The sequence below is a fragment of the Copadichromis virginalis genome, linkage group LG16 (assembly GCF_057382275.1).
Source record: "Copadichromis virginalis isolate Kocher_CV1m ecotype Utaka linkage group LG16, C_Virginalis_male_GT1.1, whole genome shotgun sequence".
Classification (NCBI taxonomy): domain Eukaryota; kingdom Metazoa; phylum Chordata; class Actinopteri; order Cichliformes; family Cichlidae; genus Copadichromis; species Copadichromis virginalis.
Window position 1 is genome coordinate 26,035,667 of NC_140633.1, and position 16,595 is coordinate 26,052,261.

General features: G+C 40.5%; 1 protein-coding gene across 2 annotated transcripts in view; it reads right to left on the reverse strand.

The window, feature by feature from the left end:
- The window catches only part of LOC146690922 (protein TANC1-like), a 113,740-nt gene that overhangs the window by 94,882 nt on the left and 2,263 nt on the right, over positions 1-16,595 (reverse strand). For both annotated transcript variants that reach the window (XM_085434105.1, XM_085434104.1), the window contains exon 2: positions 6,747-6,840. In XM_085434105.1, the coding sequence (XP_085290231.1) occupies positions 6,747-6,807 (61 nt within the window). In that variant the 5' untranslated portion in view covers positions 6,808-6,840. The remainder of the gene's footprint in view (positions 1-6,746; positions 6,841-16,595) is intronic.

Sequence of the window (16,595 nt, forward strand, 5' to 3'; positions counted from 1 at the left end):
GGTTTGAGCTACGCCCTGCTAATCGTTGCCTGCTGGCTGTGCAGTGCTTTGATAGCCGTGTAGGTCTGTGCACTGAATGGTCTCCTTTGTAAATCAGGTGCATTCTTTCTCCACCATTTCAGGTCCTACCGCAACTGCCTGGACATGAAAAACTACATAAACATGACCGGGAGCAAAATGGGAAACAAAAACCCATTTCACACCTATCACCAGTTCTCTTTGAAATAAAAAAAAGACAGAGACGAATTCAAACACAACTGTAGAGGTGATTTTAAAAGCCTATTTATCACAGATTATTCAGACAAAAGCTGAAGGTTATCACTATAGGCAATCTAGAGCCTCATACCTGGAAGAGTTTTTCTTTTAAGTGGTAAAATCAAGAGGTTATGACAAAAGAGACAATTGTAATGTTCTGAGCTTTACATATGATGGGTAAATCCAAGGATATTAACAATGTATTTTCAGATTGTTTGACACTCATTTATTTTCTGGTTGTTAAGTGGTTGTTCTGTAATGGTCACACAGCGAATGAGCTCTGGAAACTACACTTCCTGTAGCTACATATACTCACAGAGGTTTTCTTTAAGTTTTCTCACAACCACAGGCCAAGCAGGTAGCGTTTCTCCAAATGTCTGCGGATAACATGTATAGAGAAGAGCCTGCCACCCAGCTGTTCAGTGAGAAAAATACAGACAGTGAGGTACTGGAACTTGTGGCAGATTCTGCACCTAGTGGTGTTTGTTAATGTCTGAGTGGAGTGTTAGACATCACGAGACGGTGAAAGAATTTACTGTGATCCTAAACTCACACATGAAGACTGCACCCGAAGCAGCAAAGAACAAAGGCCTCAGAACCTGGGCCTCACGCATCGACATCACACACACATCCTCTGCAACCAGACAATGAAACAAAATTGTGGGGCGAAAGCAAGTCTGTTTGAGTGTTTTCATTCTGAACCGACGCCATCTCAGAGCAAAGATAACATACAACCAAGCGGGATTTTACATTTCCCTCCCTGTAACAAAAAAAAAAAAAAAAAAAAAAAAGCTGCCTTTGTTCGAATGGAGAACCTTATATCAAAAGCTCCTTTATGTTTGGACAAATAACTCAGCCACCTGTGGTTATTGTTTACAGAGGAAAGTCTTCCCCTAACGGTAAGATAATCCTAATGGGGCAGCTGTAACAGAGAGAACTCCCTGGAATCTCTGCAATGCCAGCTGTTCTTCTAACACTGTACCTCAACAGAGAGGTGATACACGAGTATGCAGAGCAGAGCTTGCAATAAAATTCACAATAGATGTGAGATTTTAAAACATAACAAACCAAAAAACTCTTCCCCTAAAGTACGATCGATTCGCTTTTCTGGCGCCTGCCTTAAAATATTTAATCTATTCCAACATCACAGCAGTATTTAAAAATCAGAAAGCCACCTGAACAAAAATTCTGCTTTGTTAACCAATTTGCTGTTGTCTGACCTTTAGCAACAAATCACTGTTTTATGTCAAAACACCCAAGAAGCGCACAGAAAGTGCAGAGACAGCACGTACCATTCTCCGCCACAGCTGAGGCAACAAAGTTCTTAATGCCCTCTCTTTCTCTCTCTCAAACACACACACACACACACAGAATGACCAGTACTTTGAATGCGGGTCTTTTACATCACTTAGATTTAGGGCTGAACGATATATCGCATTTGCGATAATATCGCGACATGATCAAGTGCAATTTTCTAACCGCAAAGGCTGCGATTATACTGCGATTATATTATACAATTCATGGGCTGCATCCTCCTGAGGCTGCATTTGTAGACCGATTACGTCACAGCGACGCGCCGAAGGCTGTCCAAATTACTACCATATCCCAGAATTCATAGCGCGGCCCAGCCAAACTCCAGTTTCCAGCAATGGCGGCCGCTACTAAGTTTTAAAATTACTCATACTAATCTTTCTGGGTCACAAAATAAACTTTTAACATATTTTCAGGCGAGAAAGTAGTTGTGTAAACATCAAATATCTGCTCGGTTTATCAAGATATCCCATATTTGCAAAAGTGCTTCGACGTTTTCAGAGGCGTCTGCTACCCACCAGCTCGACAGCTAGCCGGGAGCTCGAGGGTTACTGATGCGGCCGAGAACGGCACAACTCCCGGCACAACTCCCGGCACATCATTTTCAGATCACCGCGGAGTTTCGCTGCTCGGGTTAAACGTAATATATAAGTCACTTAGACAACCTAAAAATGTTATTGTTGGGCTTTTTTCAGTGTTTTGTTTGTTCGTGAGTAAATCGGTTTGGCTGAGATTAAAGTTATTAGATTAGATAAAATAAAACTTTATTAATCCCCCGGGTGGGTTCCTCCTTGGTTTTCACACAGCTGACTAAACGTCAAACAGAAAACTTATTAAACAGAAGTATGAGACAGTCGAGAATTTACACCAGTGTCTGGTTATATTTTAGATAGCAAGAAGCAGACGGCCGAGTTTATTAAACTCCACCGAGACAGCGGTGACGCTAATCAGAACTAGACCGTCCAATTTCACGCCTTTAAATTTTAAAGGCGTGTTTGTGTGTGTGTTTATACAATTGCTATTATGTTTGCACTTTATGTGTAATGTTACTGACTGCAGAGATCAGTAAGATGTGTGTATTTTTTATTTATTAGTTTTATTTATTTAATATTATTTTTTAATTGAATGACTGTCTAGTAGTTCACAGATGTCGAAAAACTGAGTGTGGTAAAGCCACTGATTTTTTTTATGTATATTTCTGCAATCTGCACATTGTACTGACTTTCATTTTAATGTTTACACCAGGGTTTCTTGTCAGCACTTTATGCTCAGATGTTTGTAAGCTAAAAATAAACTATTGTGTATGTTCAAATATACTGTTGTGATTGAAGAAGTTAAATAAAAATGTCAGTCATCAATTCATGCATCACCTCATGTCATCATAACAGAGGTCTGTCTTCCAGGAAAGAACAGTTTAAAATTAATGTAATATAGTATTGGCCATACTATATGATGTATTGCTTGTCTTTGTTTAATAATACAGAAGACAAAGACCTTAAAAAATAATCGCATATCGCATCGCAATCGCAATATTGGGGCAAAAAAAATCGCAATTAGATTATTTTCCATAATCGTTCAGCCCTACTTAGATTCCATAAATTTTTCACTTAATCTTCCTGAAATTCAAAGAGTCTGCTCAGGCCGTGAATCGCTTTGAAATGGAATTAAAAGACTTAGAAACTTTGCAAGTCACTGAACCGGTGACAAATTTTTGTTGTTGTGTAAAGCTGCTTATCGTCATGTGTTTGAAGAGCCAACACGTTCTATGCCGTATCAGACCTTGATAATAAAAGTAATGTGACCAAATAGTCCCTTGATATCCCTTGACAAAAAAAAAAAAAAAAAAAAAAGAACAAAGTTGTCACGTTTTATGGGGGACGTAGTCATTTTCGTATATTGGTTTAACTGGAAAATAGAACCACATCTGGGGTTTGCTTTTCCTTCACATTTAAATGATTAGACCCACAATTCCTCCTAATATTTGCAAACTAGGGCAAGTGGCTGGCCATTATCTGTGGGGACATAAAGCAGGGGTTGACCCCAGGTCTCAGGTCAACAACAGAGTAGCTCCTCCCGGTCCAGCCAGGTGCATGTGTGGCTTCTGTCGCTATACTGACAAACAAAGGGAGAAAAGTCCTGGCAACTGCTGGTAACTGCATATTCGTTGTGTGTACAAGGCTGGTGAATGTGCCGGGAGTCGGAGGAATAAACAGCTGAAACTGTTACCTCAAAGAGTGGACAGCTAGTGAGATTAACACTACATCACCCACAACAGACAGACAACTGTGTGGCAGCTGCTTCAAGCAGCACATGGAGCAGTAAGCCTAAGTAAGTGGGCATTCATTCAGGTATTACGGTAACACACGGTCACACTCAGCAATTAAAGCCGAGCCAAAAATGCAATTTTCCTGGATATATCAGCACGAACTGATGTGAAGAAAGCAACTATTTACTCCTCTCAGTACAGTAAGGCTTCAAAAGGAGAAAGCTACTGGGGCCTCTGTGAAGGGTAAAGAAATGGGCCACTGAGGCCAGTTTGCCAGAAAAAGCATTAAATCTTGGTGGAAAAATGTAGACTCACATGTCTTAACAAAGGTCCTTGGTATGATCTAAAAAACATGGTGACAAACTATGTACTTTACAGGATGCTAAAGAAAACCAGCTGATTAATTACTTGACTGAACTCCAACTAAGACAAAAAGTTGTCTCCAAGGAACTCACCCAAAGGAAAGTCACCACCGTGCAACAGCATCTTGAGAACATAACTCTCCTTATTCATTTTTGTTAAGTCCGACTGCTGTTATATTAAAAATTAAAGAACAAAGCAGAGCAATTTCATATAAACTCGTGTCATGGCGAGACAGCATCATTATTTCTACCAACCTGATCTTTAAATAGAGGGATGCACCCTCCCAGCAAACACCAGCTACAACAACATTTTAATCTTTATAATGCAATAATTTTCCCAGTGTCCCAAATATCGACCGTAGTGATTCCTATACACAGCATGTCCCTGCTACAATTACCCAGCTCTCAGAAAATGAGAACATCAAAAGGCAACTACCCACAGCAAACTAGTGCCCACTCATGGAATGGCAGACCATAAAAAAGTACTTAAAAGGGATTCACATGGTCAATTTCAAACAGATTCCTTGCAGATTGACTACAGGAGAGGCAAGTGGGAAGGAGGAGGAAACGAAGGAGGAAGGACCTAGGAGGAGCACAAGATGGAGAGACTAAATTAGCAAGCTGTGTGTTTTTGTGGTCTTGGCAATGGGGAGATCCCAAAGGAGAGCTAATGACTGTAGTGGTATCTGGCATGGGGGCCAAGTTTCCTTTACTGTTTTAAAGTCGCCTCCAGTCCATAGCCACCAAGTCATGACCAACATATGCTGAGCTCTCGTGCAATTATACGATTATCAAGGTCGTTCCTCCCACTTATTTCCATTATATGCTGCTGAGCACATTTTACAGACATTTTGTCCTTCTGGATCTTCTGAAGAAAGGAAAGTCTGTAGAGTCCAGCCTCTAAGGACGCTTAGAGGGCCAGAAAAAAAAACCAGACTTATAAGACTAATAAATAATCATTTAAAAAATGCATGTACATAATGCGTAGTGTATCCAATCATCAGGTTTTATGTATTCCTAACTACATTTTAAGTCCCAGGAAGGGCAAGATTATAAAGAGATGATCTGCCAGCAACTTTTTATGACATTACCTACATTTCATTGAGGTCAAGTAACTAAATAAACTGTTAAAGCCCAGAAAATAAAGATATATAACAGATATACAGGCCACATGCAGGCACAACAGTGGGGCAAAGGTAGCAGTTGTAGCTGACCTCTCAACCATAAGAGCCCTAAACAACAGAAAGGAGTGGCAAGACTTTTATTGTCCCAGCATGAGAAAAGGAGGCAGAGCCACTTCAGCTTGATGGATGGGTTCCAACTGGGAAACTGAGGCTGGGGATAAAGACTTCTATCCCGCCATAAAACTCTGCTGCTCTTGGTCTTCACACACCCAGTAACTTCTGTGTTTAAGTGTGGAATAACAAGAAAACTACGCTATCTGAGTGATTCATACAGGCTAGACAGGTTGCAACACCTTCATTAAGGAAAATGTATACAAGGCTGCAGTGCTCAGATCTCAATCCCTTAATGTACTGGAAAGCAGTCGAGGTGATGTGGTGAAGTATTGTGTGTGTGTGTCTGTGGAAAGAAAGTCACGGTTTCCCCTTTAATTTTAACACCGGCTGTTGAGTGAAACAATCACATCAGACAAAGGATGATAGAGCACGATAGAAGGAGCTATGAGACATCTACTGTGCACACTGTAGACTGTTTGAACCAGACTTCTGAGGCAAGCCCTCAGGTGCTACAGCAGGTCTAGGCTGGTAGGTGCAGTATAAGCATAAATGGTCAACCTGCTATTTCAAGACACGTCTTTGGAGAAAGCCATTGCACGTACAAGTAAACAATGTATTGCTAAGACTGACTCATGATTAGTCATTTTGGAAAGGCCTGATGCAAGCTTCCAAAGTGAAACATCTGTTATGACACAACGGTCACATTGCATCTCCAGTCAAATCAAAGATAGAAAGAAAGAAGGTATCCTGCTCTGATCTCACAGTTAGAGATGTAGCAATGGCTGCGTGATTTCCGTCTATGGCGCGCTGTGTCACCAGTGACCTACAATGTGTGAGATCATATAGCTGTCATTTCTTCCCACACCATCTTTTACCAAAACTGGAAAACTCCCCGCATAGAGGACAAGTACAGGAAGAGCTTTAAAGTTCAAGTGCACATCTTAGGTTTTTCCTCAAGTACCATTCTAGTTATGGCAACAGTGTTTACAGATATCTAGAAATGAAGCACTGGTTTGTTTTGTTTTTTTTATAGGTCAAATGGAAAAAGTTATTTTTTTCCCCCCCACCATCAGTTTTGTATATTTGCCAAGAGCACACTTCAGATTTAGCTTTCTCTTCTGTTCTCTTCAGCTCACTTAACTCACTTCGGTTATCACATTCTCAATCTTTAACTAGAAGGCAATCTGTGAAGGGTACTTCATAAAGCTTAGTCAGGAATGAATTTATAAACTCTGAATGTAGCTTTAGTGTCTTGGTGTTTGGGGTATCTGATTCCTGGATCCTAGCTGTTTTTCTTCCAGATTTTACACATACCTGAATCCTTCTTGCTCCCCTTGCCTCCATCTCTGTTCTTCTTCAGCACTGCCTTGAACATGGCAAGATTCCTGGAATCCTTTCTGCAGAGCCCCTGGGGTTAAAGCAAATAAAAACATTCATTAACCCACAGTCACAACAGGATAACTGAGATGCATCCATTGTCAGTCTAACAAAACAGAGGCCGTTTTCTGTATTCACGTGCAAATAAGAAAACAGATTAAACACACGATGCCTTTTTTGTTGTTTTTAATCAAGAATTAAGCAAAAAAAAAAAACAGGCCAAATGTGTCCTCAAGCTTGGAACACAGCAATGGCAAAACAGTGTACTGTATATCTGCATTTCTATCTGTTTAGCTGGCACTCGCCCGGGAGTGTTCCCACAGCACTCCCACTCCTGCAGGTCATCAGTGGAGGGGAGCATGGAAAGAATGCTCTAATATTTAAACAGAAAAGGACAAGTTCTGCTATCTTGTTATGCAGGAAAACAGTCGGTCGAATGTCCTGAATTCCACATGCAATCGACGCTACGGGGCTGCACTTGGGTGTTTACAACTGATATCCATGCTTCCTCCCAACCCTGTGTTCATTTTGAAACCTTAGAGTTAAACGGTATAACATGAACTCAAGGTCTGGCCTGGATGTTCTTGCTTACTTTGGGATTATTTATAGTCTTTACGTAGCTGGACAACAGTAAAAACATTCATAACACAGCGTTGCCTAGAACAGTTAATTGTGTGGGATTTTTGGTTACCATCCCTCTGAACACATTACAGGCTCCTACAGTACTGTATTAATAGCAGCAGAGCAATCTTTCCAATGAAGAGAAAAGAATGGTTTCAACCAAATAAGGATATGCCATGTGCAAACAAAACATAGTTCTTAACCCAGAGGCCAGGCTTCACAAATCTAGGTCCTCTTACTGCTTATTGAAAGAGGCTTCTGAATCAACCTTTTCCCCCCTATACACCATTTTTTATTTTGTTTTTTTAATCCTTTACCTTTTTATACCCAAAAACAAACCTTAACAAGAAATGCACCTGATTTGTCATAGTATAAGACATGTGCACACTAGGGCTGTTCGATATAACGATATATATCGGATGACGATATAAAAACATCTATTGTTTCATTTTACGCTATCGTTTGTTTCGTGGTGTCGCAAAATAAACTGTTTACGACAATATTTTTTCATTGTTCTGATGGTCACTGTAGTGGCTATATTAATTTCTTAAAGTTCTCTCTTTCTCTTATATTTTATATACCCACACTACTGACGGACAAGCGCCTGTTTTTATGCGTTGTCTTTAGCAACAGCGAGGGTAACACCTTCGCGTGTCCGCTTGTTTATGTTCCACATAAACCTTTCACAATAAAGCTCAGGATCCCGTTGAGACTTTTCAAAATAAACTGAATCACGTGAAAGAGCAGATTATTTACGGATGAGAAGTTAAAAAAAAAAAAAAAAAAGAGCCGCCAGGTGCTAAAAAAATAAACCTTAGACTCAAACGTTAGAACAGGCTTTTCCCCGCAGCACGCCGTGTAATAAATACTCACAAAGAAAACGGCGGCCGTTACAACTTATGTCTAAAAATGTATAGTTTCATGCATCGGTTAAAACAATCGACTCCGGGTAAAGGACGCGCAGCTGGAAACACTTCACGCATGTGTAGAGGCAGAGATATTGCAGTTCATGACATCACAGTGCAAAATTAGGAGGAGTTGGTAGTTTCTGTGTGGGAGCTCGCTGCTCATCGCCACAGTAACAATAAACATTACGCAGGTGAACCCAAAGGAAATGAGAAACGCCCTCTTAAAACTCTAAAAGCCAACATGACAAATTCCTTCCATCCCCCCCATCACAGCCACTGGACACAAACACACACACACAAAGTCAGCACCCAGTGAGAGAATGAGGTTCACCTCTTCAGGCATGGTATACAGTTAATCATTCCTAATTCTGAGCTATGCGTCTATCAGCTGTTTGCATCAGGTGCGGAGTTACAATGTACATATTACTTGAAAGAAAGCCAACCATGTGTCATCACTGTCGTAATGACAGCTTAAATAAAAGCACAATGATGACAGCATTATTAAAAGTCCGTGAGCATTTTAGCTCCGGGAAGGGAAAACGTAGAAAGATTGCTGCATACAGTGTAATGGAGAGTGATTCGAGACACTGGCATAGATACACTCTAGCCAACCCAACACAATTATGACACAAGGTTGCAACAGCCACAGGTGGTCACGGAACAACAGCTGGTAAACTAAAGTACTGTGTTACAAACACTGCTTTGTTTAAACTCCCCAAAGCATCAAAAATGAAAAACCTTAAAATGATATTGGTGCCAATTAGATCTACACTCACTGGCCAGTTCACATGTTCATTGATAAATGCGGGCAGGTAATCGTCCAATCATGAGGCAAGAACTCGATGAATTTGACTTACTGCAATGAAACTGATACAAACTGTAAATACAGTCAAGATGACCATATTTACTGGGAAGTTCCACCATTGGATGAAAGGTGATTTAAGTGACATGATATCAGTGCCAGATGGAGTGGAGTGAGTATTTCAGACACTGCTCATCTACTGGGATTTTTTCCACGAAAACACTGAAAAACAAAGAAGCAGTTCTCTGGGAGAAAAATGCCTTACTGATGTCAGAGGTTAAAGGAGAAGGGGACAAAACGCTTTGAGCTAATAGGAAGGCAACAGTAACTCAACTAACCAGTCTTTACAACTAAGCTATGCAGAAGAGCATAGCTCCGCACAACACTTCAAACCCTGAAGCAGCAGAAGTCCACATCTTAAAGCAAATGTTCAGCTAAGAACACTGAAACTGAGGCTACAATTCACACATATTCACAAGAATTGAACAACATAAGATAGTGAAAACATTGCCTTGTCTGATTAGTCTAAATTTCCACTGCAGCATTCAGATGGTCAGAATTTGGCAGCAAGAAAGCACGGATCCATCCCGCCTTGTATCAACAGCTCAGGCTGCTGCTGGTGTTGGTGTTGGCCCTGGTTAGGAGTAGGGGGGGTAAATGAATATTGTTACTGATCATGCTCATCCCTTTAAGACCACAGTGTGCCCATGTTCTGAAGGCTGCTTCAAACAGGAAAGCACATCATGTCACAAAGCTCTAATTATCTCCAAATGTTTTCTTGAACATGACAATGAGTTCACTGGACTCAAATAGCCTCCACAGACAGCAGAGTTCAATCCAGTAGAGCACCTTTAGGATGCGGTGGAACAGGAGATTCTCATCATGGATGTGCAGCAACTGTGCTCTGCCATGAAAGCTTAAGGCTACTCTGAAGGCCCAACCTAATACTTACGGGGTGTACCTACTAAGGTGACCGGTGAATACACTGTTATAGATCAAAATGTAAAAAAAACAGACAAAGTAGGATGATTTTCATAACAAACTAAGTGTCTTCATTAAGTCTTCTGGATAATCACGAACAACATTTTGTGTTAATGCTGCCTAAGCCTTGCATTGTTTTTTATTGGCACTGGTTGTGGGGAATCCTGAAAAAGGTTAATGAAATAAAAGCTTAATCCCCACGACAGCAGAAGTAATTCGATCAGCATAGCAGGGCTATAAATTTGACATTTGTAAGACAGTCCCCTCAGAGAAGAAGCACGAACCGCATGCTACGCAGAGCGATGGGAATCAATATTCTTTAAGCCTTCAAGGTCTGGTTCATCCCAGTGCACAAAGCTGTGTTTGTATATTAGCATGGCCCCTTACTAGGGGCCTCTCAAAATTAAAACAGAGCAGTGCAAGTGCCACCAAGGCTCAAGGGTCTGCAGAAACAACATTTACCCAGTGAAAAAGCAGTAAATTTGCTGCTGCTCTTGTTTATTTGAGGCAAATTGTCATAAAGTTCCAACAGACCATCTAAAGGGATACACACAAAAGACCGCATCATGATTTTCCCACTGCTAGCATTTTAACCAAACATACATGTCAGCACGAAGACCTTCACACGAGAGCTGTCTGTTACTCTGTAAAAGCTCAAGGCAAAAATAAAACTGACTCCAATCTGCGGTATAATGTCAAGGCAGCTTCCCTTTTAGAAAAAAAAGAAATTGGAGCCTGGGTGGGTTAAAAGGAGCCTCGGGTTATCCATATATTTGTTTTCCAGGTCATTCCCAATGTGACACAGTTCAAATCCAGACAGGTTACGAAACAGGAAAGATCCACACCTGCACAATGCCGACGTGACATGTGGTTAATGGGGCCAGCTCGCTATACCATAGTCATCTGAGAAGATGCCTATATAGAGAACAGAAAGGGGATTGTTTGTCCTGATTACATCTGGTGGGGGAACATTTAACAAACACTGATGCTGGTGAGTTAGTCTGCTTTGCACTTTATTAAGTGGCAAACAATAGAGAGTGCACCCTCAAGCTCAGATGAGCTTCCAGCATTGGAGCAAACAGCTATTTTCCACCCCTTGCGTTCATCTCTTTCCTGTTGATATGCCCTGCCAGCTCTCTTCATCAACTGATTCTACATGACTGACTGCTCTCAGTTTTCCACCCTGTTGTCATAGCAACATGGAAATTCTCACTTTGGGCTGACCTTCAAGCTGGTTTATCAAACAAGCTAGCCTAGAAGCAAACTAGTGAGACTTCAAAATTCTCATGTGAAATCCGTAATTATCTCTTTTATTTGCTGTCCATTCGCTGGGTGCAGGAAACAGGCCTAGCCTGGCCTGTGAGTTCAAGGGTCCATAAACAATGGGGCAAGTTAGCTAACAAACCTTTGAAAGAGGAAGTGCTGGAAGTAGGTAGAGAGGAAAGCGCAGTCTGAGTGTCAGCCACTGTAAACAAAAGGTTGTTATTCACACTAAAGCAACTGGAAGAGAAATAACAAAAGGACAGATATTTTATGGCACTTCTCTACCGGTTTGACTCAAGTGTTTCCTGCTCAGCCTTTTCCCTGCACCAGCCTATAGGAAGCAGGCCTTCATCTTGTAATTAGGGGGAAATACCTTGAAATATTAATGGATGACTTAAACATTGTGATTAACCCACAAACAAATTACACAGGTGATCATATGGTCTGCTATCCAGGTTTTTCCTGAGCTAAAGGTGGTAATATTTGGAGAAGAAAATGGAGTACTAAGCACTTACTAGCATGCTTTGTTAGCCTGATGGTCTTTACCATTAAGCATACATGAGCACATATAATTTGTGAGCATTAAACATGCTCCAAAAAATAGTAACACCAAATACATGGTCAAGACCATCTAGTTCAGGGATTCGAAATAGCATAAATGGTATCTAGCAGGCAAGTAGGGCCAAAACTGCCATGGATTAAGGATTACTGTCATTATAACAGCTGAATTATTTAAAGAAAAAGTCACCCCTTTCACAGCTTTTAGTAGTAAACTAGTAAAGAGATTTAAAAAATTAAAATATTTTTTTACTGTTCTAAAGTTGAACATTTTCACCAGGACGTCTATAGTAATTGCCTCACTACTGTAAAAGTCACCGCATCACACTGCTATACACAAAAACTGTTCTAAGTTAAACCAAGTTATGTCTCTGTAATGGGCATGTGGTATCAAACAACTTACAAATGTCAAAAAATCAGTATGCATGTATGCATCTTGGAACTCTGAAAGCCAGTATGACAAATGAGTATACAAAAATAATGAGAAACCCAAAGAGGTGACACCATTTGTGCCAAACAAGTTATGAGAGAAAAGAAAGAGCAGAAGCAAAACCAATGAGTGCACTCTGGTCACCATTTGATTCAAAGGTCTGCATAGTCTGAATGAATCATGTGTACAAGTTGCAGCAGCCTTAAGGATACACCAGTGTCAAAGAAATGGACTAGAAATCAAACCTACTACCTCCCTGTAGCTGAAATGGACTTAAATGCTCTCATGTTCCTGTTATTAGAGCTAATATTCAAGTTTCTGTAGTCAAGAAATGCCTTTAAGCATCAGAAAAAGCAGTGGTTTATAGTATCATATTTCCAATGCATAAACTTTCCCAGAACACAAAGAAGCCTTTGAAGAACTCGGCAACGTGCATTTCTACAGGAAATGAAGGACTACACATTTCTAATAATAATAATACTAATAGGGCAAAGTAATACCATCACATCAACTACTACATGGCTTGTAAGTAATATCATGTGGCTTAATCATTTCAGCAAATTTAACAAATATCATGGGAAACCGTTTCAAAACAATGAGAAAAAAGGTCAGTACTCCTTTGTTTGTTTACTTTTAGCCAGTAGAAAATCATCATTTCATCAAAGGCCGCGGCAAATCCAAGGTTCGAGCTTGGGGCAAAATAAGCTTGGTTCTTATTGAGGATGACGAGCCAAATGGCTTAGTGCAAAACTTAAAAAGATAACAAATCTGATCTACTTATAAGACTGGCATGAGAAGCTTCAAAATAGAAGAAAATCTTTCCCAACAGGCAAAACAAAAAAACAAAAAAAATTAGCAGAAACAAAACTTTATCTATTACAGCAGCTGAAGTAACCATTCATTAACAGAAAGTTCAGGTGCGTGCCAAGCTTCAAACTCAAGAGCGTGTTTTACCCCCTTTTGTCCTTTTGTCTATCACCTGAGATTACATAATGGCAATAAACAGTGTTTAACTGACTTTAGCATCAGTGAATAAGTAGGACAGTTAGTAAGAATGGAGTAAAAACAGTGCCTTTTGTGTTCGGTTATACCCCTAATCCCTGTGTCAGCAGTGAAAATGAGTGAACCTGTTTGGTTTTATCCATGAACCATTGATCTAGAAGCGTTAAGGCATGTTTAATGGGCTAGTGAGTACTCTGAATATGGAGTTACATTTCGGGGTCTGGAAACTAAACCTGGCGTGGGAATGTCAGAGTAAGGCAAGACCATGCAGTGAATTTGCATAAAACAGCACTAATTTAGATAAAGATCACTAGGTACTATGAATTTACGGATGAGCCGGCATGGTTTCCGCTCTTCGCTCCCAGGTTAGACCACCTCCGATGTAACTCCACAGTGAGTAACAATGTTGCGTCAATTTCCGTCCTCATCTCTTGTTCTCAATAATGACTAAACTCTCTTATCACTCTGATACTAAATTGCTGCAGCAGTGAAGTGGAAATAAAAATCTGCAGTAAAAATAAATAAAGCCAAATCGTTGCTACTTGGACTAAGTTTGGTATTCACTTCTGTGAGAGACTGGTATTTGAGTAAGAGTAAAACATTAACAAGCAGTGCGCAAAGTCTACAGGAAGTCCACGCAACACATCTCTATTAAGGTTTTATCAATCAGTGAGTCACAAAAAGAATTATAGCAAGGCGCCAGTGCACCAAACAAAAAAAAAGCATTACAAATGACAGATCTTCACCGCCGTGTTTGCACTTTTGTATTTCCATTCATTTTTCATAAAATAGTAATAATGAACAAACAAATATCAATAAACACTTGAGACAGGTTACCATTCTGTAAGTTGGCAATATGGCTCCAAAATGACGAAGTTTTTCAGGTGTGCGTTTTACCAAAAACGGGTAAACGCTGACATCTCACTGATCCAAATAAGATTTGTTTTCCTAAGTCCTTGTTATGACAGGAATACAATTGGTCTGGGTACAAAACATTTGCACACAGCAGCTCTTTGTTGACGACTGGCTCATCGGTTTGTGGGAACCCAAACACTTCCATACTTCCAAACATAACCAATGTATTTATGTAGACCAGGAGAACATAAAAGCAAGTGCAAAACAGCACACGTTCCACAATGGCGACATATGGCCACAGTAAAACTGTTAACAAACCATCGAGTTTGGCTTTCCTGGTTTCTTCGTCTACAGCAACCTTCACGGGTGCTTGCTGCAGACTGGTCCAGCCCACTCTACAATGAAGGAGAGCAACAAGCCGCACACAGATGAGAGTACAACTCACACAACTATGTGCAATTTGCAGACACCAGTCACACATGCAAAGGAGATATTGCACACAGGTCATCGCACATTCCTCCCACAGACTCTAAACTAGTGTCAACTAAATAATCATCAAATTCATTTGAAATACAAATAAAGTGAATACTCCAAATAGTGTGTTGTGCTGTTTTTACACGTTCTTTTGGTTTATATATATGACCCTCTCTCTTTTTATCACCGCATCTCTGGAGTTCTCAAAAATAGCTTGAAAATGTAAATCACTAACAGCTGGCACCAAGAAGCACCTCCAAACAATCACGTGATTTAGACACACACAGCCTAACCACATGCTCAGATATGGGAAAACATACACACTATACTCGCTCTCACACCTGGACTTTCAACTTATACTGCAGGAAACGCCGGGCATTTTTTATGGCTATTAAATTCTGCAAATGTCAACAGCATTACTGAAATACAAGACAAACTCCAAATAAATGGCTGTGATTCTGCAGTGTTTTATTAGATGACCCGAGGGGAAATGTGGCAATTAAATGGTAAGGAAAGTCATTTGATACACAAGCTGCCATTCCCTTTATGAAACTTGAGCTAATGCAATTACACAGCTTTGCCACTTTGCCAAAAGGTGTGTACATAATCTGTCGTCCCAGCACCGAGAATGCGACAGAATATTTCCTGATGGTGATGTTATGTTGCGTCTGACACATGCACATCTTTTAAAGAGTAAACATAAAATAGGCTGGTATAATACTCTTGCAGGTTCTTATGATAACTTCAACAGAGCGCCTACCCCACAGGGTGGCACCAACTCCATAACAGCCTGCAACAATTTGTGCTTTGTTCAGGTTCCAAGAGCTCAAGGGGGTAACCGTTTCTGCTTTATGTCATTATGTCACAACATGCCCTAAAACCACTTTAATGGCTTTGAGATGCAAAAGTGTCTCGCATGTGTTTTCTGTAAATTCCACACACAATGCGCATCATAATCTTCCTCTTGATATATAACGCAGAGGGGATTCCTTCCTTGAAAGTTTCCACATTCATCAGACACAAACCGTCGTTAAGCTTTTCAAACGTAGATGGAAATCACATGGCTACGGTCACAAAATCCTGCAATTGGCCTTCGCTTTGCAACTGCAAACAAGTCGACTGGAAGCTGTCCAGCAGTTTGAGTGACAGCTTTGGCACGTCTTAACGCACCAAACCAAAACAGACAAGTATGTGTAACAGGTTAGGGATAAAGTAATCTCTAAAATCAGATATCTGTATATGAAGATGCAGATTCTGAAAGCAAGAAACGAGATTATTGCTACAGGAAACATTCTGATTTGCACTGATAGTAAATCTGTGCAATCACATTTCAGAAGGTTTTGGTAGCATGCAAGTAAATCATGTGAGGGAAGAGCTAAACAAAAAATAAGTTGCAATTAATCATGACAACGGATGGAGTTTCATGGAGACTTATATGTAACACAGTAGCACTCTTAAACTTTTTGCTAATGTAGTTACAAAATAGGGCACTCCCATAAGGCTACACACAAGCTAATGTGCAGTAAGACCCTTACTCACACCAGATTTTTACACCAAGGCTTTCAGAACCCATCCGGTAGGCTCACATATGGAGTCCTGAACCCTACAAGCCGCTAAAAATCTGGCTTTCCTGTTGGAACCATGGACTGGGTCCTTTCAATAGGACAAAACCATTATCCTTATTATCAGCACCAGCTCAGTGTGTGCTGTCTGTCAGGTCACTGGCTCCAGTAACCTTCCCTCCTCAGCCATAACAATACGACTCTGATGCCAGCATCTGTTATAAGCCAACTGGCTGAGGACCATGGGAACCAGGCTCTGCAGAGAGTGGGAAGCAGACTCTTGAGGGACTTTCAATAAGATGACTGCCCTGCAATTCAAACACCTCATAA